This window comes from Argopecten irradians, chromosome 12 (assembly GCF_041381155.1).
Source record: "Argopecten irradians isolate NY chromosome 12, Ai_NY, whole genome shotgun sequence".
In the NCBI taxonomy this organism is placed as follows: Eukaryota; Metazoa; Mollusca; class Bivalvia; order Pectinida; family Pectinidae; genus Argopecten; species Argopecten irradians.
The window spans coordinates 19,495,462-19,518,327 of NC_091145.1; the positions used below are offsets into that span (position 1 = coordinate 19,495,462).

Here is a 22,866-nt window from a genome sequence, read left to right on the forward strand (position 1 = left end):
AGTAGATCTCTCTTTTCTTAGTAAAAAATATATATGTGGGGACAATTTTATTGCATTATACTTACAAAGAAAAGGATGACAGAGTTCATCGTCATATTTATGTGATACAGGATGGGTCATGACGTCTGTTTTCCTATGTAGTCTATTTTGTGTATAATATAGGTTTCATATGTCTGTCAAAGTAACAGGTGTATTTTCATACTTCACTTCATCGATATTTTTGTGCAATCGAGTTACGCAGAGCTATGCCATACTGATAAATTGATAATTCGGATGAATAAAAACAAAAACATTTACGTGGTATGAACCCCGAAATATTTGTATATCTCAAGCTGCTGCCAAATGATGACAATAAAATAAACATAACATTTGAAAGTGTTACATGTACCTCTTGATCTAGTCGATCGACAGATCGATCGATCCCAATACTCTAAAGTACATTCACAACCACTGAAGTGTGGACCTTTAGATTTGCTATACTGTATCTCTGTACATATTGTGTATAGCAATCTAGGCAAAAATTTCTGGATTTTTTAATTCAATTTTTCGTCATACTACACTTCAAAATCTACTTTCGTTTTTAGGTCAAAATAAAAATAAAAATGTCAAAATTTCATCATTATTTATACATTATGTTACTATTTTAAAATTTCATTAATTTGGGTAATTTATAAATGAATCAGGTTGTGGAATACAATCTATTGAACCCTATAAAACTCTTTTATATGTGGATATGAAGGATAGGGATCTACTCGAGGGCAAAAAAAAAATGGGCTTACCGAATGTATTTCAACATTTGTTTTGTAATTCTGAGGGTAGAAAATCTATATCCTTCATTACCACATAAAAATTGTGGGATATTTTCAACGCAAATCCAGTTGTTTACATTTTTATAGTAAAGCAAGCATAGTAGAATTTTTACTGAGAAACTAGTAAAGTTGACGCCGATACGTCACGAGGCCGTATTGCGCATGCAATGCAACCTCAGGAGTTATTACATGAGACCACCTGTAGGTATGAGAGAGAGAAAAAAGTTTTGCATGGCAGAAATGATGGATATGTATAGTGACTCTGTTATAATACAATATCATCAGAGTAATGACGTCACAACCCTTTAAAACAACAACAACAATATTGTTTATTATAATGTCACATTTACTTCAGTACAGAATTTGCAAAAATAATCTTTAAAACAAGGCATTTCATTATTTCGCAAATTATTCCTAAGGATGTCGGCGATTCAAATTCTTTATATATGCGAGTACTACTATTACCAGAATGATATTTATAATGCAAACGCCAACATCAGGATAAACTGACCAATTCATCAATCAATATTTCATACAAGAGTTCCACGCGTACGGAAGTGGATGTGTCGCCTGCTCAGCAGTTTAAAACATCACAAAAATAGTTATTGACAGTTGAAAATATTGTTAATAATTAGGTGAAGGTATCAGTTATTAAGTCCCGTAACTTTTGCAAATATTGACGAATTTTGACCAGTATCAAACCCATCAGAGATCTCAGTGATATAAGCACTATACATAATTTGGTTGAAATCTGATAATAAATACAAAAGTTATTGAGCGGAAACCAAGAAATTATCTGTTTTGACGATTTTAAAGCCCCGTAACTCTTGGAAATATTGACGGATTTTGACCAGTATCAAATCAATCCGAGATCTCATTGATATAAAGAAATATTCCAAATTTGGTTGAAATCGGACAATAAATACGAAAGTTATCGAGAGGAAATCATGGATTTATCTATATTGACGATTTAAAGTCCAGTAACTCTTGGAAATATTGACGGATTTTGACCAGTATCGAACTCATCCGAGATCTTATTGATATAAAGCAATATACCAACTTTGGTTGAAATCGAACGATAAATACTGAAGTTATCGCACGGAAACCTTATCCCGGACGCCGACGCCACCAACACCGATTTAGTGATACATGTACCAGCATGTCGTCCTTGCGTTGCAGGCGACACAAAAACCAAATCTTCAATGCATGCCCAAACGATACTTATATGTAGTTATGTACACATTTTGGTAAAAAAAACCAAACTACTATCTAATGATTAACGTTGTCATGTTTACCTAAAATGTTAGTTTAGCTTTTTGAAGAGTGTCTTTTAACTGGAATAAGCCTTATTATATGAATATTGCAACCGATATAAATATTTAAAATTTTTGACATTAAAAAAATACAAATACAAATAAAATTGTGTCGTTTCTTATTGTTTTAAATCAGTTAATCCATTCAAAATAGAAGAAACAAGTCTACAGCGCACAGAAACGTTTAACAACTTTTTTCCAGTTTCATTCAATACACAATTATAAAGAAATATATCATTCTTATCTGTCTCACACCGTTTTCGTAATTATTGTTCATACTGCTACCATCCTGGCTCTCCTCTAGATCTTCATTCTTACCATATTCTATAAAAGTGGTAGTTTCTCTTCTTGCTTAGCGCTCAGCATACATAGAGTAGGACGACTAGTTCGCCCGTTGTCAGTTTGGTGACTTCGGCAGCTAGCTTCAGTGGTATAACACTATAGCAAGGGCAACACTTCCACTATACAAGACACACCTCACACTACATATACACGCTACACACCGCATACATGGGAGGCCGTCCTTATACATGACACTTGCTGTTGATACTGTAGGACTTTAATAAATCAAACAAACAAATAAATAAATCATCCTTACATACGAATAGCATACTCAATTTCATTATCACACCATCAATCACATACTCATCCGTCCATCATTCGTTAAAGCCGCATGATCCGTATCTTTCAGGGTCCGTAAAACAAACAATGACAAGATATGGTGTAATAGCCCTAAAAAGTTATGAACTTTCCCCAAAAATTACAAGTCTAGAAAGTTAAGAGGTCCAAAGATATATAAATATACAAAATTTTATTTCAGACTTATGCGCGGTCCGACAGAAAGTCAAAAGTTAACGCCTCCAAAGCTTAGAAATGCTACTTTGCGCATGTCCGGAAATAAAAGTTGTTTACCGCAATGGAGCGAGCTTTGCAGTGAAAGCTCGCCGGCTTAGAATCAACTGCTGATTTGAAGTGAATAACGAAATTATCTAAACTAAGAAATGTTGTGAATTGCTGCGAATATTACATGGAAACGAATTCGAGCTATGACAACAACTGTGATTTGTGAATGATCTACCAAAACCACATAAACTGACTTCTCTTCGTCTCTATAAGGTGAGTGGGGCCCCGAAGGGGTAACAGTTATATTCTATAAGTGTTTGGTCGCTTTTTGGAATTGGTACCATGCATAGTAAAATAGAGATTAGAAATCAGGAAAAGTGTTGATAAATTGGGGAACATATAACAGATTTAATCTTGGATTACAACAGAAGCATTAATAGAGTCGTATTATACGCGTTTACTTAATTTAAAAGATGATCGCATTCTTCAGTGTTATACATGTACGATGTATACATGTAGCTACTGTTACAGGCTTACAGCGTCAGGAGTGTTATCTTTTCCGATATCTATTTGTGTATTTATGTATATCAGTGATATATATCCTTTTACTGTATGCTATTGATATTACTGTATTAAAGAAGCCACTTTCAAACTTACTTCATCAGTGCTCGTATATGTAAGATTGTATTTTTTTTAGACTTACAGTCACTTAGTCACGTACTCGTTATCCTATCTGCTGGTCTTAATGATATAAAATTCACACCAATACATCATAAGTGGTGTAAGTAAAGAATAGTAATTGACTTTTTAAAATATGTATTATATATTATGTCCAATACATTTAGGCTACATAAATTCTGGCACTAATTAGTACCATTATTCTTCACATGAAAATGCCTAGACCCCTGTAATTCAAGAATTAATTTACTGAAATGACTAACTTAGTATCTAGTGAGGTTTGATTTTGATAAACGTGTTCAAAAAATGTGTAATTGTTATAATTTTTTGTTTGACAGAAAACAATTGGAACTAGTTTGTTTTACATGTAGGCTTACACTGAAAGATTATGTACATGCATACATGTATACAGTATTTATCTATGTACATAACTGACATTTACTCCATATTTTCTTTATAGAATGTATGGGACCTTCAACCAGATGACAGAAGTGCAAGATGTGATGGCAGCTCGCCCAAAAATAAAAGGGAAAAACAACTACATGTATCTCTGAGATCAAAACTGACAGTAAAAAATAAAGTCTGTTTGTAATGTACCCATTATGAACCAGAAAGAAATTATTTTCAAGAAGGAAGGACTGAACAAACCTAGCATAATTCTTTACTATTATCACCAAGATATTTTCAAATTATTTATTTCTTCTTCACACAAATGAAAAAAGGAATAGTAATGATTATTGCATGTTTACATACCTAGTATGTATAACTTTTTAATAATTTATATGGGACAAGGATGTAATTCCAATTTATGAACAATAAACCAATTTAAATAATATATGTCATTTGTCTGAGTTGTTTAATTATGTAGTGTTCATTTTAGAAATGTTCAAATACAGAAAATAAATAGCAAACAAGACTGGAGCTAGATCAAAGGTTATTTGGGTCAAAAGTCAGTGTCAAATCTCAGGATTTTGGCTCTATAGATATACATATATCCCTATGTGTAATAAAAAAATCTTGTTGTGTAATACAAAGATTGCACATATATATAAGAATATCCATATATCTGTAGAGATAATAGCCTGTGATGCATGTTGTTAAATTGCATTATTCATTATTGACTATTTTAAGTTGCAAAGTTTTGATTGAATTAGAAAGGAATAGACTGACAATAACTTCTAATTAGTCCAGGTCAATCAAGGTCTACATGTACAAGCTCTTAGCAACTTCACTTAGTGTTTGGAGCAAGATCACACTAAAGGAATTAGAATTGCTTAAATATATAAAAATAAACTAACAAAATACAACTAAAAAAAGTTAGATTTTCCACCAGGTTAGACTATATACATACTAAAAATGACTTTTACTGCAATTACTCTGATGACATGAGAATCACATGCTATGGTCAGCTTATTTACTACTGGATGCTATTTTGAACTCCAGTCATTTTTTTTATTGACTTAAAATTCAATGCACAATATGTGTACATGTACACTATACAATGTATGTGAATGTGCTATTTGTGCATGAATATGATTGTATAAGAAACACCTAGGTCTTTCATTATACATGTTTCTGATTCATTTGATTCAGAGGCAAATTCACGGCTGGACATCATATTATATGGTAGCTATATGGTTCATTGGCAAGCTATAATGTACATGTACATCACAAATTTAACCAAGGGAACTGTCTTCATTATCTACACAGAAAGCATATACATAATTGCTTGTCAGACATTCAGAACTTTTAACACACATTAAACCGCCTTATTGCAACCTCAACCCCATTCTTTCTTTTATTTTTTTTTTAATTTTCTGTAATCAACCAAATGTTTATAGTTTCACCAGAAATTTATCATCATGTTTTTAACGAACATGGAGCTTTTCCAACATAAATATCAGAAATATACATACAATAACATGTATTAAGTTTTATACTCGTTTATGGCGGTACATGGTGATTTTTTAACTAATACATGTACAGTATACACAGTACATATGACACTGAACGAAAATGCATATTATGTCAAGTTTGCTCTCCGTGCTTATTTTACTTGATTTATTATTATATTTCATTTGGACCTTTATAAAACAAGTTATATGGTTATCCAAGGCAAGTCAAATATCGTCTGAGATATTTATTTTTAAAAATATTACCAGAGATTTTCATGTAGATAACCATTTTCATCTCTATATAGTACGATGTGTCTTGTCTATTTCATTATTTATCAATACCATTATTTATATATCTGGTACATTTTTGTACAATTTATTATCTTGTCTAGTACGATGTATGGTATCGCAACACGTATTTTATACGAAGTTTAAATACCGTTCCCACAAAAATCCCTCCGGTGGCCCCCGGAAATTAGGCAAAGCATAGTCAACCGATCGCCGTATTGTAAACACTCAAAATGACCGAATGGAAGTATTGTTTACACGACGATAATGTATATATATTGTTCTGGGGGACTCTTTAACTTCATCACATAACAAAACATTCACTTGTTCATGATAAGTAACAAGTTCTTCCGTAGAAGTTCCTGCTAACATGAACGACACACTTTTGACTGGGCACGCCATTTCGTTTGGTCTGGAGAGTCACGTGATCGTCTACGATTGAAAATGCATATTCAAACACTCTGGATATCGAATTTTTAATCATTAATTTCTTTTGAACTCGGGACTTTTTGGGTGTGTAATTAGGGGAAAGTTGATAACTTTTTATAATATATGTACCCTAATTTTCTTTTGTTGATTTACGGACCCTGAAAGATACGGATTATGCGGCTTTAACTCAACATTACCCTCTTTATGATCTTCTCATTTTAATTTTATTATTGATGCAATCGTCTCTTTAAGCAACCTCACTGTCACATTTAGTCGTCTGCCATAATCCTTCTGTCTATAACGTTTATCATTCAATCGCTTTCCTTCTTTCAAGCGTTCTCCTTACACCTCCACATTTATTGTACCTTCATAGTAAGGATTAAGACTAGGGAATAAAATTTACTGAAAGTTACGTATCACTTTTGTTTGAGATATATAAGTACAATGTAAATACATGTGTATTGCACTTTATTAATAGGAAGGAGACCAAAAAGATAAGAAAACAGGAAGAAAATATTTGAAGAGAGAAAATAATTTTTTTTTAAAAAGAAAGAAAAAGGTGGTTAATTATGCACAAAAAAATTAACAAATCGACATACAGATTGCTTCAGGTCGTAAAGATATACATAGTCGTCTATAAGAAATGTCTGTTAACGTATAGCAGATTATATTGTTCTTAAATATGGGCTGACATTTCAGCGGAGAACAAGCATAATTGGATTGGTCCTTTTTCGAGGCATAATCTGTCAATCAATTTTATAATGAATACGATAGGTACCTCACACAACAAGAATGTTATAGTTGTGCGTGATTGATGAGAATATATTTCATACTGTATTGACTTGTTGCTTCGTACCCGGCGCGATCAACATATGGTGTGTTGTCCGGACAACCAGCCATCCGAAACTTGCTGAACTCAATAAATGGCATTACCAGCAATATTATCTGTATGACATCCAACTGGGAATATGACAACACAAACATTGTGAGTGACAACATAAGACTTCTTATATCTACGTCAGGTCGGAACCAACAGCAGCTGGTCAGAATCGTTATGCGGTCAGATTTGCATCGTGGATGTTATCGATGAAAATCGATGATCAATATAAGATTAGCACGATTTGTCAGTTTTACAGCACAGACACCTTTTCTATTAAACCTATAAAATAAAAACTTCAAGTCAAGGTTCGCAAAACTAAAACAAATTCTCGTTTCATAAAATCTCCTGTACTGGACACACATTTATTAAGATGATACGTATATCAACAACAAAAATGGATTTGTGTGAAAATGGCCACCGGATGGTGACAATTTCTAATACATTTTACATGAAAGATATCGTAGACAAGCAAATAAAATGTCATACTGACTAAGGCATAGCATTATACATATCAGACAAAGGAGACACTTTGTAAAATAAAGAAAAGTATGAGTGGGGTTTACCAACACTGTGCCACAAAACCAAGATGTTTAAAACATCTAGGTCCCCACACATATATATGGATTGCAATTCAGTGCATATTGAGAAAAAAAACGGTAGTAAAATTGTGTTCAAGCGAAAGGAAGTAAGAACACACAGACGTATCGCCAACGACAAAAGATTTAAACAGCACAGTATCTGCTATATTGATCTAAAAAGTTTTCACAGTTCTGTGAAGACATTTTTCTTCATCTACTTTTGCCACCTTTGAAGGAATTTAAAAAATCAGTTTTAATAAGCTTACATTGAGTGTTGCAAGCAACACATATTTGTCAGTTACAGTTTCTAATTTATGGCAAGTTATTATTGCTTCGTTATGCTATCATTGTATGAAGTTTGAATAAATTACATCGAGGTGTTTTTAGTTATCGCCCGGAAACGAAAAATTGTGATACAATATAATGTAAGTAACAGTGACCTTTGTAGTTGACCTTTTGACCCCAAATTAAATCCCAAACTGTGTTAACTCCTATGTTACCATTGTTTGACGTTTGGATAAATTATGTTGATGTGTTCAAGTTATCGTCCGGAAACTAAAATCTTTGAAACAATCTATTTTTAGTAACAGTGACCTTTTAGATGGCCTTTTGACCCTAAATTCAATTCCAAGAGGTGTTTTCTCATATGCTTTACCATCATGTGAAGTTTGATCAAAATCCGTTGATGTCTTCTCAAGTTGTTTTCCGGAAACTACTATTTTGTGAAACAATCTATTTTCAGTAGCTGTGATATTTGTAGTTGACCTTTTGACCTCAAGTGATATCCCAAGCTATGTTTCCTCCTATGTTACCATTGCATGCAATTTGAACAAATCTGCTGATGTGTTCTCAAGTTATCACCCTGAAACTAAAATTTGTGTAACCATCTATTTTATGTAACAGTGACCTTTGAAATTGACCTTTTGACCTCAAATTCAATCCCAAGCTGTATTCTCCCATATGGCACCAGTGTGTGACGTTTGATCAAATTCCACTCTTATGTTTTCAAGTTAACGTCTGGAAACTAATATTTTGTCTGTCTAACAATCTATTTTTAGTAACAGTAACCCTTGTAGTTGACCCCAAATGAAATCCGAAGCTGTATTAACTCATATCTTACCATTGTATTAAGTTTAAATAAATTATGTTGATGTGTTCGAGTTATCGTCCGGAAAAGTAACTTGTTTACCAATCTATTATTAGTAACCGTAACCTTTGTAGTTGACCGTTTGACTTCAGATTCAACTCCAATTTGTATTTCCTATATGCTTCCATTGTGTGAAGCTTGCTCGAATTCCATCAATTCGATCTCAAGTTATCATCTAGAAACCAAATCCGGACAGGCAGACAACACACAGACAGACAGAGGAGAACACACACTATAGTATGGAACATATCAAAGGCCACAGTCGACGGCCTCCCGCATGTACAAATGGTTTTATTTTCCAAGTATTGGGGATACACTGATCGGGGTCATCACTACCACAGTTTAATATTCAACCATAAAGTCCGTGTCTGATTCCTTCTATCTACATCCCTCACCGTTGAATCATACTATAAGACCAAAACTCTGTATTCTGTGTTCTCTTATGACTGCTACTTTTCTCCTAATGTTAAGTGACTCCACTGTTCCAACGTACCTCCTCTGCAGTACTATTGATAGTTGTACAGACACCAATACACTAGTTAAGTACAGACTTAACATGCCATGATATAGACAGCATTGTGTTCTCTCGTTTTTACCTCTTCGTTTAAATATTTCCTTATCCCAAGGACGTTTTTTGATGTACTTAAGTATTATACTATCAGATAATTATTTGTGTCTGGAACAGAGCGGAGTTTTCTAGTGTCTCCTCTCAAATACCGAAAGTTTTCTCGTGGATAGAAATACTTAAAACGAGGAAACAAAGCTGCCAACATAAATGTGATATCATTTTGTAATTAAGGAATATATTTTTATTTTGTTGAGGTTATGAGGGTATAATGATAATGGAGCACGTGTAAATTATGTAACCTTAGTCAGGTTACATAAAATTTAAAGTTTTTCACGTAATTGAATATTATTAATTCTCGCGACAGTTGCATATTTTTTTATTAAAATACCCATAATTTATTCTCTCCCGTCATCGTCAACGAACTCGATTGAATAGCTGATTGGAATCGAGTCATTCATATGTTCCCCCCCCAAAAAAAAGTGGGGTCATGATCCCACGTTGCTACGCCAGCGACTATTCTCGTGACAATTGAATCGCCGTACGTGTTGTACTATCATTATACACTGATAATGATAATACTGGAAAGCATGTCGGTGCAAACCGTAAATATCACACATACAACAGGTGATTCTCAATGTATTCATGTTATGTTAGAGTTATATTCCTGATGTTTGGAATGTAACTTGTGGCTGGGTCACTGCAGGAAAAGAATTGGATTGACAGTAGTGCTGCTGAGGTTGGAAACGAGACAGGTATATATGTAACACGTTACTGTTTCGTTGAGTTTAGAGTTGTGAATTGTTGCTGTTTCGTTGAGTTTAGGGTTGTGACTTATTGCTGTTTGCTGTTTCGTTGAGTTTAGGGTTGTGACTTGTTGCTGTTTCGTTGAGTTATTGCTGTTTTGTTGAGTTTAGGGTTGTGACTTATTGCTGTTTCATTGAGTTTAGGGTTGCGACTTGTTGCGGTGTTGCAAGGGTTAGGGTTAAGACTTGTAGTTATATCGCTGAACTTATGGATGGAAAATGATCAAAAGATCCAGCGGAGCTAGGTGCCATTTTATCATGATGTCCTCCAATCCTGTTCAGTACTTAGTTTTTAATACGAAATTATCCGTCTGAATCAATACATTAAAAGAAACGTTTAGAATAATCTTATTTACTGTAAATTGTATTAACGGTTTTTATATCGAGGAACATACTGACCAGGGTTTATGACTTCCACATTTTTATCTACAACCATCTGGTCTAGACTTCTGGAAACAAACTTTAAAATTCAAAACCTTACTTAAGTCATTTATTTCATTACATAAGTTACATAAGAATGAAAGCTTAAGTCTGCACGTTTGTTTCGAGAAATCGGAGCCAGGTCCCTGTCTAATTTCTTCTGTTTACATCTTTCACTAAAATTTCGAGTTTGAACGACACCAAAATCACCAGAATTGGTATGCATTCCAATATTTTTTTTTCTTCTTCTTTTTTTAAGTGACACCTCTGATATAACATACCTCTTCTCGAATATTGTTAATGGTAGTACAGGCATCCGCTCACTGTCCGTTGAGTTCGCCATAACAACTTGTCTAGTGTATTATGTCATATATATATATATCCGCTGAGGTCAGTATATTAGCTACGTTAAACGTTCTGAGTGTCAAAAGCGGAGAAAAGCTGTAATACTCTCAGATAAATATAACTGATGTACGGTAAGTAACTGGCAGTTGTTCAACGTTCGTTTCAAATACGGTATACATTATATATTTGCTCGACATTCAAATCACGGCAATGAATCCAAATATACAAGTTACTCACGTAACCATAAAGTGTTTCACCAATGCGTTGAAATAAAATTGATACTTAATTGTATTAAACTTTGTCATGTATTTCGCGCACAATACAGACGATTTTGTCATGTCATGGTTGAAAAGTGTGATTTTTGTCATATACTCAGATATATTTATAGAGAGACAATGTTAAAACTGGACTCAGTTTATAAAATTATTGCAGATTGCAATGATCAGGTGATACTTTCTTGACGAATGTTACTGTTATAACTATATTTTTTAAATTAACCAGGCGAAAATATATAAGGGAGTATTATATGGTTTGTAATCTTTTTGACGCCACATCCTTCAAAATTTCACTTCTGTTTCAATCATCGAGTACACACACCTTAGATACAACAAGTATAATGCTCGTGTAGTATTGTAGTTACAGTTGCAATGGTAACCATTATTCATAGATTATTCATAGATTATGAAAAAAATGGCAATTTTATCAATTTTGCCATCTATATTTTTTGTCTTTAAACCATACAGGGGGTTCTTGAACCTTGACTATTTCTAACCGTGTTTCTTAAATGCTTACATATTCTCAGATAATATTAAAGTTGTTCCAAGTTAATTTAAAAAAGGGCATAAATCTTCATACTTCCTAGCTAACAAAGATATTTGTATATGAATTATTGCATACCTTTAGGCATGCAATTCAAATGTACATGTATACATGAACTTAGTGTTTCAATGTAATCACATGTAATTTCGAATATTATGATTTATTTCAATACAGTGAGAATGAATTCGTAGTACATATAGTAAATGACAGTAAATCTAATTCTGTATAAACGTTTATGAGTGATACCTGAAGCCAGAGGTCATTGTAACTGCACACAAGTGTTTCAGGAAAACAGTCATCTTATACATGTAACATCGCGTATTACCGTTAAAAGCCCACTACTTTTCCGAAACAAGAAGTTTCTTAAAAAATAACCATACCATAAGAAAATTCTTATTATCGGACTGATATGAAGTTGTAACATCAAATAGGTGCAAGATTTTCTTCGTAATCAATCAATGATAGTCAACTAACGCGTGGTAAGTAGGACGACGGCTAGTTGGAGACATATGACAGTCCGTGTTATGAAAATTATTTTAATTTAATCTAATCAAATTACTCAGAAGGTGATAATAAGTGGTGAGTGTAATTCAATTTAATGTGTTACACTAATTTCTATTGGTTACAAGTTTGAGGTTAGTTCGCATAGCCTGAAAGAATTCACGTTGGGTTTTTATACACGAAGAAAAGAGCCACACTCATTGGCCTAACTGAACTGTTAACTTCGATATTAATGCGCTACAGCTGAATTTGTTTTATTGCTAAAATAAGTAACAGCATGAAAATCAATGCCTAATTCGTAAGTCACTGATTTATTCAAGTTTTATTTTAATCATTATTCTCAATACCTTTGGGTTTATAAAGCCATAGACAAAACACGGACGGACATTCTTTTTCATGGACGATTCGCATCGCGTCTATGAAGCAGCAAATCATTCCCCTTAAAATCATATTTGCTGACTGACTTTTAAGATAGAGAACGTGCCAGGAACGATAAGAATGTGATAAAGTAAAGATACTTTAGTACTAAAGATTTTTTCTTCGTACATTTAATTAAATTATTCAGTTATTTTATCATTGACAATTTGTATGGTTGTATTTTAATCGTAAGGCGTTGAACGCGGCAATGTGATAACAAAAAGCTGAAGCTATTACTTAGCAAATATTTTCATAGTTTAGGATGTTTAAAGTAAATTACAATGTTCTACATTTCCTAAGTATATTGAAAACTTTCTTTAAAACCAATTGAATAGAGTTGAATTAGATTTGTGTTTCCAATGGGAAGATATAACGAAAAATACATTTCATGAGGTAGTTGGGTTTACGGCAGCAAACAAAAATAAAATTCGTTACAGGATGTTGTTACAGATGTGTTTTATCCAATTTTGATGTAAAATGATACCAACTGATTTCTCATGTTCACAAAGTTTCCTAACACATTCAGGGTTAGTGTTAGAAAAGCTTAACGAAATTGACAAAACTTGTGAATAGACTTTATAATATTCTTCAAACAAATAATTCATTTAGAACACTAGTTAAACAAAATAGACAAAAATGATAATAGACTCCATTACATTGTGTCAACAATTCAGAAAAGAAATCAAACAAAATATACAAAAGTAGAAAAGGATAGAATGCAACCAAAATTTTACAAAAAGAAAGGAAATTAAACAAACTACACAAAAATGTGAACAGACTCCATAACATTATATCTATAAGGCTGCCTTGTTAACAAAGTAGATAAACATAAATGTATACACACAGTCCTAGATGACAATACCTGAACTGTACCAGATGTCGACCGCTCGTATGGACGTCCCAAAGATCCATACTAGGGATGCACGCCTTGTTGACTTGCGCCTGATTTCTCCGCCCCTTGTTAATATAAATCCCATCAACCCACAGTGACAGGTGTAACGTGTGTCCTGGCTTTGAGGAGAATCAACCGTGCATCCGACACATTGTCATTCCTCCCGGTCGCCATGGAGACCACCCGTTCCCTGGCAATCCTGTCCCTACTGTTTCTGGTGCCGCTCGTCCTAGGAGCTGAGGATCAGGTGGAACCTGAAGCACCCAGTGATATGGAGACTGTAAGTCTTTGCTTTATCCTATGATCAAAATGTAAAATATTTTACAGTCACATTTACAGTATAGGACTATCCAACCGGACTCTACCACAACCTTATCATTTTTACCTCCAACTTTCTGCTTTCTACCTTTTCTCCTTCCTTTCTGTTTATTATTACATTCGTATCATTACAGAAAATAACGCTTTCACCTTCATTTTGCTTTACTTTGATTTTTCTACAATTATAATATTTGTATGATACATATAAATATTATATATTTATCTTGTCAGCTAGTTTCCTAACTTGACGAGACGGATTATATAGAAGTAATTATTTCTTCGTTTTCGACGTCATAACTATGTTATTCTTTTCTTATATTGTACATGTACACGTCCGGATTGGAGAGAGTATACGTTAAACTAGACTTCAATATCAGATATAACAATATTCAGTAATTAGATTAATAGTTATATTCATATTTTGTCAAATCAAAATATACAATTTGTAATTTAAAATCAAAGTGAGAATGATATAGTTTCATAAATCTACATACATGGATACCAATATTTTGTTAATGCTGTGTTTGGTTTTTAATCTTTGTATATTACGCTTTTGATTATGATGTGAATGTCATGAAATATGTTGTATTACACACATATATTGCTTGACACTATTTTTGGCACAAACCTAATTTGAATTTTAAGGATATGAATGAAAAAGTTTACATTTGTAACATTTATCGATAGCAAATCATTGAAATATTTTAAGCTAATATACATCAACTTTTACAATTTACATCTTGCATAAAATGCATTCTACTGTACCCTTTTTAATCTTTTCTTTATATATCTTACTTCATATGTATTATATGTAGCCTTCATCGTTAGGTTTATGGTGCCAAATTGTTACACTACAACTACAATTGTATTGTGCTTTTCAAAGCATATATCAAAACATTTCTTTGAAGGTTAAGTTCTATTGGTCTGGAGATCTTTTAACCGTTTCTATTGAAATTACAGTTTCATGTTACAGTAACGCAAATATTAAAATACATGATATCTCAAGTACTTAATGATAATGTTTAAGATTCATTTACACTATAGATATATATGTTGGAATTTGAAAAGTACATGTGTTTTTTATCCACATACGTATCCTCGAGTACATATTGCTTGCTGTAAATTCCTGAAGGCAGCTAAAATCAAAATTATGCATAGATATAGGTACAACGTGCGGGAAACTTCTCCACGGAACATTAGCATCTCCCTGTATGATTTTTGTCTACATAATTATCAAAACGTCCTAGAATGACAAGGTGGCTTTATATGGCCCTGGCTGTCGATGGGACAATGAAGCATTTGTATGGCACAGTATATTTTTGATTTGCATACTAATATAGTCCCTTTTTGTGTATTTTGTGAAAAGATAACATTTGTTGACCGTATTGTTGGATTGGTTTTGTTCAATCTTTGGGTCTATTTCGATATTTTATTGACGTATATCACTTACCATAAACATCGTGTACCGTTAACATTAAAGGCGAACATGTTAACATTTTATGTGGCAATATATACAAATTGTATGTATAGAAACATAGATATGCATATTTTACATATTTTATTCGTCTAGCACTCCATGCAGACTTATCTGCCATTGCAGGTAGGAATTGATTGTGACGTCATGGATTTGCGAACTAACGTCATATGTTTCAGAGGAACGATGTGAAATTCGTTCACAAAATAATGACGTAACAATGTGATACCTACCCGCAAGGGAGCTAACTCTGTAATATGCAAAGACGAAATCGTGTAAACAAGTACTAATTAATGTAATAAAATAGCCACATTATATTAATTGTAAAACTATAATTAAGCATAATTATATCAAAATATATGCACTACGTCAGAGAACCATGCACCAGGTGTCGCTACAATAGGAATGAACCAAGTCCACAACAGGTTTTTGTAATATGACACATTTTACCGTTAGCCTTAATTAATAAAACTTATTTTTGATGAAAAAATTAACACATAGTATTCAAACATTTATTCCCTTTTCATTTTGAACGTATATCATATAAATGATATTATTTTGATATATATGTATAGCAGAATAATGTATTCTCTCGGATTAATACAAACTATCCACCCTTAGCTCAGTTTGTTCGTTTTCTCTCACTGAAAGTTAACGATTAATCGATTCTACTGTGTACAGTACATAGACCTATTGTTGTCTCTGTCTACAACTTAGTGTTATCACACTGTGATCTTTATTCTGCATCACCAGTTACGGTATCAAATGATCACTTTGATGTATGGGCTTACTCTCTAACTGGAGGTCCACATTCAATAGAAACGCATGGTATAATTATAGTCCTTTATTGAAAGGTTTCAACCAGATAAAAGACATGCGTTATGCGACCTTGTTTCTTCTGGAGCGTTGATATGGATATAGAAACAGCGATCGCTAATGGTTTAGGCTGACAACGTAAGTTAAAACATTCGCTGTGAGATGAAATCTCGGTGCCCTAAAAGAAAAAAATGTCCGCCAACAAATAAACGATGGACGATAAATATAGGTGTCATCTACAAAGAATTCCCTTTTTTTATCTCAACACGAATGTTTTCATTTTGTCAGCTTTAAGGATTAATTTGATTTTTGTTATGTTATGGAGATTTAAAACAAAAATCTGAGAGTTTTATTATGAGAGTACACTCAGCTTTGTTCTTTTATATCTCCAAAACATACAAAATCTATTCAAATTAATCCTTATAATTCAATTTACTAAAGATACTCTCTTCAAAATTCAAAATTTATTTTAGGACTCTTGTGTCTATGAAATCATAACGCCGTCATCTCAGTCAATTAGAAGCGACGTTACAAACGCCGATGCCATTTTTTCCTTTATTGGCTGATACAGAGATTTTTAAGTCAATGAAAATGATCGGTACCAGCAAAATTGCAGAGAAATATTAGTGACTTTGTCAATTTCAAATAATAAAAAAATACTTGTCAGTCTTCCCATTTTATACGCGAGTATTTAAGTTCGCGGAAATTTCCTAGACCGTGAAGATAGGGAAATTCCTTTGGGAATCCAGAGACAGCGACGCCAAACTTCAGACCACACAGTCAATCATAGTGTAGTTTGATTATTTTGATTACATCAACGGACGATATTACCCGTTTCATCTATTTCGCACACACAGCCTTCAAAGCCACTACATCTACGCGTGAAAAACAGGTGAAGGTGACCAACATTCTGTAATTGGCCTGCCATCTCGGAATATGGTGGTGGTCGAATGGTCAAGATGTCGTACCTTTAGTTCGCGGGGTCTAGCCTCTTGGACTTATGTCATTATGCTACAAACAATTCATCTCTAGCTCGAAGTGGTCTAGTCACTTGGACTTAAGGTACCGTATCTCCAATACCATTTTGTTTTAAAGATGCTACATACCTGTACATACTTCCACTTATTTTCCACCTCTACATGAGTCCACATGGGCGCGTTTAACGCGTGCCTGTATTCTACCGTTTACTCCACATCTGGGTTGCGAGTTCATGGTCTTAATCAGATGGTTTTTTTTCTCGTTGGACACTGACTTCTACCAAAAGTACCAGATTCTCATTATAGACTGTACCCTGATTTTGTCCATGTTTGATGAAAGTGATCGTCAAAAAGAACGTGTGTACATATATCCCAATTCACAGTCTCCTTTAACAGTTAACGATTTTCATTCAACTTAGATATACATCTCATTTACATTTTGTTCCGCTTTCTCTGATTAGATTTCCTTTTAAAATCAGTATTTCATCGTTCATTAGGAAATATACAGCCTACCATCAGAATGTATAACAACTATATATATTGAGTGTAAACCTAGAAATAGTATCCCGGAGGGTCTTACTATTGATTTATATTTTATTATACTTATCATATTATATTTTAATTCTGTATATTTTTTCCCATTCGGGCAAATCCATGCATTTGGAAACATTATCAAATACCAACAGTATAATTATTTTCTATTGTAAGAACATAATAAGGAATGTCAAGTTGTTTATTAATAGACCAGGACAAACTCATTTACAGGTCATTACTAGCGTTTAGATATCTGATGATAAGACATGAGACTGCAGTATTGTTATAGGTTTTTTATAAATCAAATTAGGCCACTGGTCAATTAAACTCCTAAAATATAACTGAATAGTTCTCATCGCCATGGAAACCCACAGCTGCTGCGACGGAGCCACATCAACCCCAATACATGTATATCTTAATCGGGGAATCAGATAACAATGGATCAATTATCTTTATCTCTGAAACATCACAAGGTGATTACTAGAAATAAAAGAATGACGTCACGTCTTCTACAAAACAAAAGATATCGAAATTGAATTGTGGAAAAATAAGGGATTATAATAATTAAGAATTTAAATAACTAACAGTCAATCGAACTAAGGCATACTATGAATGAAACTTCAAGGAAAACAAAATTACATTTTTTTTATCGTAAACAACATAAGGATAAAAGCAGATATTTAAAAGTGCAGCCGTGATTCTAACAACTCACATGGAAACAACAAGGCTTATAAACGTTCGTCATAAATATAATGTAAATGAACTTCATGATAATTATAAATGATATCGGAGGAACAACAATTAACGAGCATAAAAATCGATAATTAATAAACAAAAATCATGGTTTACAACATTGCTTACAAAACACGAACACTCTCATTATACAATTGATAAATAAAAAAACGCAAAAAACCCAATAGATCTACCAGGTAATGTACAAACTGACTAGAAACAGGTGTTTTTGGATAATATACAACAATCAATTAGTCAAGTGTTTTGTTACGTGTTATTTGGGATAATTCGTATCACTAATTTATTATTGAAGTTGATATGCGTTGTTATTCTGTGCATGAAGGGAATGTAAGGCCGTCAATCATAGCAAATATGACTAGAAGTAAATACAAATTAAGGTATTTTTTATAGAAAACCAATAAAAGCTTTGGTCATATAGCATTAATAACAAATTATTCCGAAGAAGAAAAAGTCAGAACCTCTTTAATATACATCTGTCGTCATGGTGCGTTATTTGACAATACCTAAACCATCAGTGTAAATGGAACATCAGGAGTGTTATTTCTAAGGATAGTGAAACCAATGAATGCTTAAATCAACTTGACTATCAGAATATAGGGTTGACGAAATTAACTCACAAAATCTTCCCGTATAGTTCATACATGTAGTATACTCGTGTTCAATCATTGTTATAGCACGATACTCACTATGTGGCAGTGTTATTGTTCTATTTCTTTATACATATTACGAAGATAAAACAGTCATCGGGACATTAGATGATCTCCTCAAAACATATGACAATAATGTTAAATCCTGTAAACGTGGATATGTTCGCGAGTTTTATCTCGCGTGTTCCGTGTGTAAACATTTTGCGACGTTGTTATTTTCGCGATAACTATTACTATTAAGCTTTTGCAGCATAGTTTCATATAGAAACAAAATGTTATGCGAGAGGGGAAATTCGCGTGTAAAAAGGCATTCCTGTAATTAGGCGAGTAAGCGTAAATTTCCCCCTGACGTTCCATATTTACAGTACATTCCATAACAACAAAAAGGTAAAATGAGAGATATGAAAAGAAAATGAAAAAAAAAAAAGAAAAAAAAAATAGAAAATATAGGGGGCGGACTTAGGAGTGTAAAGAAATAATGATTTAAAAAGTCAAAAATAATTTTGTTTAATGAATCAATATCATTTTCAAATTAATGCAATAACTTTTACAATTTTGAATTCAGGTATTGATATACAATTCAAAAATCAAACTTAACTGATAAAGACATTTTCTCATAGAGTTTAGAATATGCAAGTCATTGTGATGACTGTTTTTTTCTTGATGTTCACTTACTCTGTCCTAAATCTTGTTTATATAGATGATCCAAAGTTTTCTCTAAGAAATTTGCTCTGAAAAGGGAATATTTAACATTAACTGTCAAAATATCAATAGCTCTTAAGAATTTTCCAACATGAGTTTACTTACTGTACACGTAATAAGGTTTGAAAGATGTATAATTTCAACATAAGGAAACAGTATGATTGTATAAACTTTGCATGTAGTCATATCCTTATGAAATTTTAAATTAAAATAATACCATTTGTTAAAGATTCATCTTTGAATAAAAATATTCAGCCGATAGCCTTTCATATATTTATTGTTTTTTTCTTTTTTTCTTAAGCCAACAGATGGTGTATATCAATATTGTATATCTATCTATTCACTTATTATTATATTTTTGTAATGTTTAAATATCAAACCAGGAACTCGTTAGCATTAAATCACAATTGGATATAAGCAGGTAGATGCCCTTATGGATTCGTGTAATTAATTCCGACGACTTCCTGTAACAGGTGTTTCAGAAATAAAATAAAATATCATTGAATGATGTAACAAATCGCTACACTTTGCATGCCGACACGATAGCTCAAACAGATTCACCCTTTTCACGACCAAAAAAAACTATCTGCCAATCTTCTTATAGTAACTTATATATATCATATGTTGCATAATATCGATTTAGGCTTTAATTCCCTATTCAATACAAGTATGATAGCCTTTTGTCGTAGACTTATATAAAAACGTTCAAACGTGAATAATACTTTATGGAAAGGATAAACGTCAAAATTACTGCTCGTACCTATTTGATCAAAAGTAATTATTCAGTTGAAGATACAAAGCAAAGCAAACACAGCAAAATACACAGTCGTCAATCATTTTCTGTACTTCTTTTTTTATTTTGTATATGCTGCGCTGCTTTTTTATCCATTTTTTTGTTGTTGATGAATACATACCTTATAAATATTTTTGCGGGAATGGGATTTTCGCGATTTTGCGGTACATTGCTATGATCGCGGAAATTTGAAATGGTGTAATCATATGTATCCTTTAATCCTTTAGGCTTCAATTTTACTTACTTTTAATTAAATGCAGACTGAAAATATGAAAACTTTGTTGGTTTTCTTACCGATTTCTTTTACAAATTGATTTATGGCTTAATTTGTAAAATAATTGTATGAAAGGCTAGTCCAAATTTGTAACAATTAAGCAACCCCTGATCATGACTTACTTAATTTCAAGCGCCCTGGACACTTATTGGGTCGAATATGGTATTTGTGTTTGAAATTCGCCGCTGTATCTTAGAACGTTTCCTATTATTTACTTAAATAATTCCTTTGTTTTCTGAAGACTATTGACCTCCGCCTTCCTGTTATCATTTGATGTTTTAGTCTAGTAGTCTCTTTGTCTTTTCGTATCTTTTGGTTATATATTCCCATGTACATTTGCCAAAGTCAACTACTATGCGCTAATTAGGGCGACTTCGGCAAACATAAAGCTACCCGCGTAATGTAAATTAACATTTGTTTAATCTATTTTAAGTTGTTAAGGAAGTGATGTTATGTGTTTTATTAGCAGTAAGTTAATAACTTTTGGAATTCTACAAAATTATCAAAAACTCGATTTATAGGTAATTTTTTTTAGAATGAACAAAAATGTTTTCCATCATTGTGTGTACCTTTAAAGTTATGCTATGGCCCTAATCACTAGCGTGGTATTTAGTGTGACAGATGTCGACAAATTGTCAATAAAAAAATATTTGTACAGAATAATGGAAACATAATGTTTCTTATTTACTACAAAAAGACTAAATAGTAGACAGAATGATCTCAAATAATCACAATCTTACCCTAAAGGGACAAGTCAGCCTAATTTTGTTACATTACAACGAAACAAAACATGGCATAAATGACTTGTTCTATATCTCTTTGCACTATGTCCTATATGGAATGAAGTACTGATTGCACATGCACCGAAAGCAAAATACATTATTTTATACATATATGTACACGATTAAACACCAGTTATTGTTCAAATGACGAGTATCATTTATGCTCTGTCGGCGATGGAGCATCTTTATGAAACATGTCACATAAAATATTGAAATATTATCAAACTATTCTATTGAATTGTCCCTTTAATTTTGGGATATGGAACAACACATCATGTAGTTTTCATGCTTGTTCGTATCATTTATGTTTTCATCCTTATCTTCATGATTTGCCAAATAAATAGTACTAATACCAATATGATTACTAGGCCAAAATCCAAATTAAAAATGTAACCTTGTAGGGAGACTCCTTAACAAAGACGAAAAAGAATAATTTAGAAAACATAAAACATGTTTTTCTCCGTCATGAATTACATCCAATATAGTGTTTGAGCACAAATTATAGTCAACTGGCTAGAGAGACAACGAATAGTGATAATATTAAGAAACACTAATGAGGAAAAACGGTATAAAGCTAGTATATTAATAATCCGAAATAAAAGGCCAAAATAAATTCAAAGTAAAATCAAAATCATTTCTATGGAATATATATTCAGCCACTATAGGGCCTTCTTCAGTCCGAAATATCACTAACACAACGTGTTCGTCTACATGTTTGTTTACATCTATTGTGTGCAGGTACGAAATGTCTCGGCCCGTTTGATGTAAGTTTTAGTTCTACTTGTTTCTTGAATAATTTAATCCACACATCCCTCTCTGTATGAGTTAGGGGAACCGATGCTATCAGGGTTTTGATCATTTAGAAACACTAAACCATGACTATCTGTTCAAGAAAACTTTAACCAATGATATCTACTAGCAACCGTGCGCTTGACAGACATACCAACAGCAGATCTTGGAGGACGATGGGTGACCATGAGTTGTTTAATTTGTTGATAAAGAATGTGGGCGAGGTTTGGCGATCGCGATCGGCAATTGGGATAGGGTTGGACCACTATAATATAGTAGATAATGGAGTATTCTTTGGTTTTCCGCTAATTTCATTGGCAAGTACATTGTCAGATGGGGTCAATAGCAGGATATGAAACGCGGTGTTATCATTTGAAGAAAA

General features: G+C 32.9%; 1 protein-coding gene across 1 annotated transcript in view; it reads left to right on the top strand.

The window, feature by feature from the left end:
• Nucleotides 1-13,690: 13,690 nt before the first annotated feature.
• Nucleotides 13,691-22,866, top strand: part of LOC138336321 (uncharacterized) — a 12,675-nt gene continuing 3,499 nt past the window's right edge. The window contains exon 1 of the mRNA XM_069285759.1: nt 13,691-13,905. Coding sequence (XP_069141860.1) covers nt 13,798-13,905 — 108 coding nt within the window. The 5' untranslated portion in view covers nt 13,691-13,797. The remainder of the gene's footprint in view (nt 13,906-22,866) is intronic.